The following is a 9300-nucleotide window of genomic DNA, read 5'->3' on the forward strand; positions in this document are numbered from 1 at the left end:
GGGGGGGCACAGCGATATGATCAATAAACTCACGGTGGGGTTGTGATGGCGGGCGGGGAAGGTGGGAAGCGCAAATGGCGAAGTCAGACAGACAGACAGACAGACAGACATAGACAGACAGACAGACAGACAGGCAGACAGACACAGACAGGCAGACAGACAGACAGACAGACAGCAAAGCAACGCACGCACAAAAGGGCTCCTTCGTCTATCGCCTATCATCCTATGCAGTCACCACGAGAAGGCAATGGAACTAGAACTGAAACCCCGCAGAACAGTACCCCCTCCCGCACCCCCCCAACACGGTTTTAAACCCCTTCGGCTCCATTCATCTCGTGCCGTACCCATGCCGTACCCCATGCCGTACCCCATGCCCTCACCTGCACCCTCCTGCCTGTGTTTGGCAGTCGTACACGTGCCGCCTCCGCCAGCATTGCCCGAGCAAACGCAACCACGCGAGTGGCATGAAGCGGGTCCGCATCCTCCCGGGAGCGTACGGACTGTCCGTACCCCTCTTCATCTCGCGCCATAAGGCCCCCGGCGACCTTGGCGTTCATTATTGGCGGGAGGAGATCGTGTTGGGTGGTTGTGAGGTGGTCCTGGTTTTGCCACTGAAAAAAAAAAGAAAGGACTGTGTGCGCTGAAATTCACCTAAAAAAAAGAGGATGCCTGTCGTTTGGATTTAACTTGAATTTAAAAAATGAATTTGAAGTGAGATTGCTAAATCCAAGCCGGCCTAATGGCAGGAGGCGTTTGCCCATAGTGGTGGTAGGGGGTGGGTTATACATCCGCAACACAAGATATAAAATGTGACCGACCGACAACCGACAACCGGCAACCGATAACGGTCACATCCGACAACCGACCACCGCGACGCACACTGTACGCACCATGTAGCAGTCGCCGATGGTCTCTACCTTGTACACGCCGTACACGTCGGTTAGGCTGCCGTACGCGCGGAGGCAAAAGAGGGTCGGTTGGCAGGATAGATGAAAGAAGCGAGGAAGACATAGCAGCAGTAGCAGTAGCAGTAGCAGCACACATTTACATTTACACACACAATACACACACATACACACACATACACACACATACACACACATACACACACATACACACACATACACACACACACACAAAGAAACACAAAAACACAAACCGACAGACAGACGCAACCCCCCCACCTCTTCCAGGCCCCCCCTCCACACACACAAACACCCCCTACCTGTCCAGTCGCGTGTAGAGGTCATTGAGGAAGATCATAACGGTGGCGGGAAGTACCTCTCGGCACATCTCCGTGAAGCCTTTGATATCTGGTTGGTTGGTTAGTTGGTTGGTTAGTTGTGGAGGTTGGTGATTATGTTAGATGCAATGACAGGCCTACCTTGATCACGTGCCCTACCTCTATTGACCCCTGTCGGCCCCCCGAAACCGCCAAACACATACATACATATGCATACACATGCAATTTGTAGCTTGCTATTTCAATTAAATTGAAACGCTATTATTTAAATAACAAAATTGTTGGAACATAAATCGCGATGAAAATAGCAGAAGCAGCTGTTTTGGAAGTTGAAGATCCAGTAGATAGCACGGTCTCAAAATGCATTTACATGCATACATACGTTCATATACATATTATACCCGATTTGCGCAAAAATGGGTGCGTGAACTGCCCTCCTCACACACACACACACACACACACACACACACACACACACACACACACACACACACACACACACACACACACACACACACACACACACACCCTCTCCCCTGCACCCTGTCACCCACCTGCGAACAGCACTGTGATGCATTCGTGTGATGTGGCCACTGCTGCCGGGTCCTGTTGCAAGGATGCGCGTATGTATGTACGTATGTATGTATGTTGTTACAGGGTGGTTAACTTCGCCAGCGGCCCCCTTTCCCGGGGCAGTCCCTGCTCTCCCCTGCTAGAGGGGCACCCTAATCCGTCACCCCATCCGACTTCAGAATGTATTCGTTGGGTTCGGCAACTCACCACCGGCATCCAACCAAATCTAGCGGATCAACGGCGCATCAACTTAGTTCCTGGTCAGCTCGCAAGATGATATTATCACGTCCTACATCGTCCATATGATGGGGGGCCACCTCCCATTTCATCACTCCTCAAACACCCGAGGAGCTGGCAGGCGGATTTGAACCCGGGTCGACTGGATCGACTGGGAGCAGAAGTCAGGCCTTAACTTCTGCCAGCCGCCTGCCTTGTATGTATGTATGTATAGATGGATGGTTGTACGTACGGATGTTGTACGTACGGATGTATGGATGTACGGATGTACGGAGGGTGTGGGGGTTGGGTATGGGGTGAAGGGGACGATGAAGGTGGCGGGGCGGTGTGCCCCCGGGGTAACCCCCCCAAACCTCCCTCAGACTGCCCCAAACCTCCCAACAAAAAAACAAAACAGGCCCCCCACACCCACACACACACGCACCCCCCCACACATGCGCACCTGGATGTGCCGAAGCAGCTGTAGCCCATTACGTTGCCGCTCCGCCGTGGCGTTGCGCGCCGCCGTCATGTGCCGTACGACGTGACGGGGGAATATGTCCGCCAGCAGTCGCTGCTCCGCTTCTAGAACCCGTGTCAGCACCTCCTCAGCACGAACCTTGGATTTGGATTTGGATTTGGATTTGGATTTGGATTCGGATTTGGATGGATTTAGAATGAGAGAGGAGGGGAGGTGATGTGCTGAAGCCGTAGCTCTGATCCCGTTTAAGGGGGACAGGGGAGGGAATGGGTTTTATATAATACAGGTTAATTGTTAAATATTCTTTAGGATTATTAACGACCAGTTTTTCAACCCGCTCAAACTTCACCTGGCTGCTGACGTCAGTTTGGATGACCAAGATGACTCTCTCGCCGCTTATAGGGTCGTCCACGGGTTTCACGTGTACTTCATGCCACCGTACGGCACCCGTGTTCGTACCCGAGCTTTCCATTCCGGAGCACAAAGCCGTCGAGTTCATGAGCGTACAGTGCGCCGCGCCGTCGGCTGCCCCTACGCCGGCGGCAGCGGCGGGGGCGCCGCCACCGCCACGCCCGCTCACGGATGTCGTACCCCGCCGAAACGACGCCGCCGCCGACAGTGACGACGTTCCCGCCGGCCCCAGCCAATCCGCCGGGGGCCTATCCCCCGACGCCCTGCTTGTTGTGGCAGTGCCGTACCCCGGCAACGATGTTTCCGTACCGCTGTACAGCAGCATCCCGACGGGAGCCCCGCTGACGTCGAGCCAGGAAGACGAATCGTCGCCTGGCTGCAACGGATTGGATAGAGGGCTCTGATGGCCGCGGCCGCCGCTGCGGATGCTATGCAGGGAGGAGGAGAGGCTCGTTTGGAGGCGGAGGCCTCCCGCCGGGGGCCCGCCGCCGCCGCCACCGCTGCCGCCGCCAACGCCAACGCTTCCCCCGGCAAGCACCGATCGAAGCATCGCCCTCATGCGCGATCTCGGATCTTGATAGTATTGGCTTTGCGAAGTCCTACGGAAGCTTCCACGGGACGTGTACGACACGGAGGCGTAGTTACGCTCCGCAGCTAACGCCGTGGCTGGCGCAAGCATCGGCGGCGCCGAAACCACGGCAGCGACGGTGGAGTCGGTAGCTCGCCCGCCTCGGTCGGAGCCGCTTCCGCCACCGGCGGCTGTTGGCAGCTGCTGCTGCTGCTGCTGCGGCGGCGGCGGCGGCGCTGCAGCCGGCGGCGGCGGCGGCGGCTTGACGGCGGAGTTGGAGTCCGCTTCAGGGAAGCGATCAACGGCGACAGATCCGGCCCTGGGCGACAAGCTGATGGACACTGGCCGAGATTCTCGAAAGCTCAGGTTCCGTGTCGTACGCCGCGGACGCTCAAGAGATTCAGAGTTCGCTCGGCTCAGCAGCGACCGACGCGGCGATCGCAGAGTAAGCGGCACGTGGGATGCCGACGCCGATGCCGACGCTGATGCCGCCTGACCGGCCGGCGTCAACCGTGACGCTAGCTGCGCGCTTTGGTGTTCTGCAGAAAGCACACACCCCCGTCTAATCTGACCGCCGCCGCCGCCACCGGTGCGGCCGCAACACCCCGCCACCTCCTGCTGCGCGACCGTGGCGGGCTGGAAGCCAGCAGAGACTGCTACGCCGGTCCTGGCGGCGGCAGCGGCGGCGGCGGCTGCGGCGGCGGTGGCGGGCGGAAGAGAGCCTTCACTCACCGGTTGAATACGGAAACGGGAGCTAGGAGGCCGCTGCCACGAGGAAATTGGGGACGCAAGCCCCGGGGACGCCGCCGCCGCCGTCGCCATCGCCGTCGACGTCACCGCCGTCGCCGCATTAGAATTGCAGTAACCGTTACCGTCACCGCTGGCACCAGCGCTCATCGCAGCGGCGGTTAGGCCTGCCGTACTGCCCACTTGCAGCCAGTGGCTCAAAGGCATCGGCGGCAGCATCGGCGCGGCGGCGGCGGCGACGGCGGCGGCAGACACTTTGCCTGTCATGACGTTTGTGAGATCGAGGCTGGCGTAGGTGGGTACCAGCCCCGGGGGCCTGGTGTCCATAAGGGATGGGTCGCGGGACGAGTTGCCGCCGCCGCCACCGTTCGGGAAGGTGTAGCCGTTGGCCGTCCCATGGGTCATTGTTGTCGTCGTCGTCGTCGTCGTCATCATCATCATTGTCGTCGTCATCATCACAGTGGCCTCCGCCGCCTCTGCCTCCGCCGCCGCTGCTGCCGCCGTGGCGTCGTTCGCCTCTTCGCCGGCGGTCCCAAGAAGGAACATGCCGCGGCGCGAACAGGCTGCCGCACCGCCGCCGCCGCCGCCGCTGCCGGCACCACCGGCACGGCCACCGCCGGCATCCAGCACCAGCTGAGAGAAGACCGACCCGTGGTTCGCAATCCAGCCTGCCGCCGCTGCCGCCGTTGGCCCATTCTGTGCCGGGGCTGCTAGGATCTGGCAGGGCGTGGGCGTGACGTCAGCGTCGGCGCCGGCTGCGCTTGCAGCGGGTACGACAACACCCACAATGCTGGGCAAAGGAGTGGCTGCAATTTCAGGCGCTGCGGCAGCATCGGTGGCGCCGGCGGTTGTGGCAGTGGCAGCGGCAGCAGATTTGGCGGCTGCGGCTGCGGCTGCGGCTGCGGACGGTGCCCAGATGCGAGGGGGCGACTGCAACCCTTGGCACATCGACTCACCGCCGCTGACGCCGCTGTTGATGCCGTTGCTACCTCTGCCGTCGCCGTCGCCGTCGCCGTCGCCGTCGCCGTCGCCGTCGTTGCTAGCTGTCCCGCCATGACCCGTTCGATCTATGAGCCGCTGCTGCCCCTCAAGCTGCTGCATCAGACGTTCCACGACGCCGGCGGCGGCGGCGGCGGCGGCGGCGGGGCCGGCAGTGGCAGCAGCTTGAGGGGCGGCGGCGGTGGCGCTGACAGTCATCAGAAGTGTAGCGTGTGGACAGGGCAACAGTCTGCCGCTGCCACCGCCGCCGCCACTGGTTTGCAGGCTACAGCTGCAGCCGCCGCCGCCCCTGCGTTGCGAGCTCGTTCTGGTGCTGCCGCCGTCGCTCGTCCCGCCGACCATAACGCCGTCTCCAACTTCATCTGCCGGGCCATTGGTGTCAACGCCGTGCTTAGGGCCCAAGTCCGGGTACCGTACGACAGCTACAGTGCGGTCCCCGGCGCCGCCACGTCGACGGCGGCGGCGGTAGCGGCCGCCGCCGTCGGTCTCCGTATCCGCGTCGGCTGCCGCATTGGCGTCCTCCATGTCTCTACCGTAGACGGAGTCTTCGCTCCCGCTATTCCCGCTGCTGCCGCGGCGGCGGCGTTGGCAGCGGCGGCGGCGGCGGCGGCGGCAACGGTTGGTGCTGTTACTGCTGCCCCTGCTGCCGGCGGCACGAGGTAACGGGAGGGGGGAACGGTCCCCCCTCCCCGTGTCGTACACCTGTCCAGCGCCTGTCCAGCGGCGTATTTCGCGTCCATTATTATTAGCAGCATAATCACCAAGCTAAAAAAAGGTTTTAATGGTAAAAACATAAACCCAGGTAAATCCTGGTTCTCGCCCGAAGCATAGCATAGCATAGCATAGCATAGCATAGCATAGCATAGCATAGCATAGCATAGCATAGCATAGCATAGCATAGCATAGCATAGCATAGCATAGCATACAATACCATACCATAGCATACAATACCATACCATACCATACCATACCATACCATACCATACCATACCATACCATATGTATGTATATATACATGTATACATACCTGTATATCTGTACCCAGATATACAAGTATGTAAAACCCATTTCCGCGACGCCGGGCCAGAAGGGGCCACACCGCCAACTTCGAGAGACAGCAGCTGCCGGGCACCCGCACCCGCACCCGTGGCGGTGAGAGGCGGACAACAGCAGTAGACACGCGGGGATATGTGGGGGCCCCAGTTTCGCGTCTTGTTTTATATATAGCTCAATAGCGGCTAGCCATGACCCGTGGGCCGTTAAGGCTGTGAGGGGAAAAAGCTAGGCTTTTGCATTTTAGAATTGTTCATTTTTTGCAGTTTATGTACGTGTGTGTTTCTTGTGTGGGGGGTGGGGGAGAGAGAGGGGCGAACAGGCCCCGCAGAAGCGGAGTTGCCACATCATCCTCATCCTCATCCTCATCATTAGCAGCAGCAGCAGCAGTAGCAGCGCCAGGCAGCAATAGCAGTAGCAATAATAGCAATAATAGCAGTAGAGGCAGCAGTAACAGCAACATAAGCAACAGCAGCAGTAGCAACAGCAACAGTAGCAATAGCAGCAGTAGCATCTTACCGCCCAAGTTACTTGCACACCGGGACAATGCGGCTGGTGTGGCTACGGATGAGGGGGGTTTGGATGTCCATACATACGGAGCGCGGGGGCCGGAATTGTGGTCACTCAGAGGCTGACTGCCCTGCCGTACAAAGTCCAGGGAACCCGACGGGAACTCCTCGTACCATGCCTCCAGTACAGCAGAGATGCGTGAGGAGGACTGTTGTACAGCGGGACGATGGTGACCAACCGAAAGGTTTGTAGGATTCGTAAGGTCAGGAGAAAGGTACGGTAGGGGTAGGTACGGTTGCAGTACATGGACAACTGAATCACGGTTGTCGTACGACCTTACGTACAGGTGTGCAGAATGTCGAAAGGTGTTGTACAGACCAGTACAAGATTGTAGACTAGTACAACAGGTACTAGTAGAGGAGTCAGTCACTTTAAAGCATTCCCCCTAGCATTAAGCTAAATTAACCGACGAAGCTATTAAGTATCCACCCGCCGACCCCAAGCCGCAATCAGAACCCAAACCACTCACACCCCGCAACCCACCTCGGTCCGCAGCGGTGGCAGCCTCTGCTGCCGCTGCTGCTGTACTTGCTGTTGCTGCTGAAGGGGGTGTTGCTGCTGTTGCTGTTGCTGTTGCTGTTGCTGCTCGTTGTCCAAGCGCCGCAATGCCAACGGCGACCGTGGCGACAGTGGAGTGGATGTGGAGCGAACACGCCGACCATGTCCACCATACACATTACGGCACGGGCCACCAGCACCACCACCGCCACCGTCGTCAGCTGTGCCCCGGGCGCTGGGTGGTCCGCTGCCGTGATTGCCTTTATCCCCCCCTGGAGGGGCCATGGGGGGTCGTGAGCTCTGGAGCTGATCGGCAGACTCCGAATCGCCAGGTTGCGGCTGATGGCCTCGAGTGAGGCGGTTGGCAGAGGTGTTGGCGGTTACGGTTACAGTGGGAGTGGCCGAGGCTGTGGCGGGCGAGGCGGTTGTGTCATCCGTGTCCGTGAACAACTGGAAGAGGGTGCGACCTGGAAGTGGTTGGCAGTTGGGTGCGGTAGTTGGTGGTTGGACGGTTGGTACCCAAGCTGGGTGGACCTCCTTCCTCCAGCCCGCCCTCCTTCCCCTCCAGCAATCAAAACCCCCAACCCTTCCCCATCACCCCGGGGGGTCTGCTCGCCTTTTCTGAAAACCACTCGGGCAGTTGTTGCTGCTGCTGGCACCGCACACAGCCACATGTACGACAAGTAACGGGCCCCAAGGGCTTCGGGACTCTTACTAACCCCGGGCCCCCACTCGTGCGGAACTTGTAACTCTTGTTACATGTAAAACCGACCCCAGAGGTCCCCATCCCCCCCAGAGCCCTCTTCCCCCCCAGGGCCAAGCGTCACCACGCTAACCCCCCCTCTCCCCCTCCGATTGCTTCTCCCCCCGGAGACCCGGACCGCATCTACCTCCATCCACCACCGGATTGAGCAGGCTCAAGTCTGTAAGCAAGTCCGCCAAACCCCGCCTCTGGAGGCCTCCTGTCCTTGCTTCCCCCTCCACCTCCACCTCCTCATCCTCATCATCCTCCTCCTCCTGTCCCTCCGCCTCCTTGTCGTCCTCCATGTCGTACTCATGTACGACACCATCCCGTGAGTGGGGAAAAGGTCCCGGCTCGACGCTGCCGCCGCGGCCATCCCTGTTCACTGGCTCCTGATGGGCCCGGCCACTCACGCGGGCTAAATGGCCACTGACCCATGGGTAACCTGTAGTCCTGCACGACGCCTTTTCCTGCTGCTGCTGCTGCTGGTCTACCGCGGCATTCAGGCTCTCCACAAATCTCGCTCGGAGATCCCGCGGTCCAGATGACGAAAGCTGTGGTCTCGGAGCCGCCGCCGGAGGAACCCCGCCGGCGCCATTGTACTTGAGTGTCACCGCTTCTGCACACGATGGCGCCTGCTGGGTGCTGCTGCTGCTGCTGCTGCTGCCAAGAAACGCCCGATTGCCGTCAGTGGCTCCGGCTCCGGATGCCGATCTGGATCGTTCGCCTGCCGTCTCTGGTAGCGAGGCGAGGTGAGATGACCCGTGGGTCACTCGAGCTGCCCCGGGAGTATCGGCATCACAGTGCGGCGATGGAGGCTGCGGCTTAGCTTGCTGCTGTGCTTGTGGTGCTGGTCCTAATTGTTGTTGTTGCTGATGATGATGATCCTGTATCTGGTATTGCTGCTGCTGCGGCTGTTGTGCGGACGGAGGAGGCGGGGAAAGGGTTGAGACTAGAGCTGAAACGGGCTGGTGGTGCTGCTGCTGGTGCCTTAAGGCTGCGCGAACCTGCTGCAGCACAGAGCTACTGCTCTGGGACTGGGTGCTTCGCTGCGGGTGGTGATGCTGCTGCTGCTGCTGCTGCTGCTGTGGCCGCGGTGGAGGGTGCTGCGGGTGTGAATGCGAATGCCGCAGCGACCGTTGCAGCGACCGTTGACTCCAGAACACAGTGCTGCTGCGACATCCCCCCCCTCCCCCTCC

The 9300-nt window shown here is 59.8% G+C and overlaps 1 protein-coding gene across 1 annotated transcript in view; it reads right to left on the reverse strand.

The window, feature by feature from the left end:
• VOLCADRAFT_93585 (uncharacterized protein) overlaps nucleotides 1-9300 on the reverse strand; it is a gene marked incomplete at both ends in the record, with an annotated part of 16741 nt that overhangs the window by 2175 nt on the left and 5266 nt on the right. The window contains 12 exons of the mRNA XM_002952842.1: nucleotides 381-545; nucleotides 891-945; nucleotides 1226-1313; nucleotides 1798-1849; nucleotides 2496-2651; nucleotides 2863-4184; nucleotides 4416-5060; nucleotides 6266-6359; nucleotides 6811-6852; nucleotides 7537-7826; nucleotides 8250-9015; nucleotides 9109-9207. Coding sequence (XP_002952888.1) covers nucleotides 381-545; nucleotides 891-945; nucleotides 1226-1313; nucleotides 1798-1849; nucleotides 2496-2651; nucleotides 2863-4184; nucleotides 4416-5060; nucleotides 6266-6359; nucleotides 6811-6852; nucleotides 7537-7826; nucleotides 8250-9015; nucleotides 9109-9207 — 3774 coding nt within the window. The remainder of the gene's footprint in view (nucleotides 1-380; nucleotides 546-890; nucleotides 946-1225; nucleotides 1314-1797; nucleotides 1850-2495; nucleotides 2652-2862; nucleotides 4185-4415; nucleotides 5061-6265; nucleotides 6360-6810; nucleotides 6853-7536; nucleotides 7827-8249; nucleotides 9016-9108; nucleotides 9208-9300) is intronic.

The sequence above is a fragment of the Volvox carteri genome (genome assembly GCF_000143455.1).
Source record: "Volvox carteri f. nagariensis unplaced genomic scaffold VOLCAscaffold_32, whole genome shotgun sequence".
Classification (NCBI taxonomy): Eukaryota; Viridiplantae; Chlorophyta; class Chlorophyceae; order Chlamydomonadales; family Volvocaceae; genus Volvox; species Volvox carteri.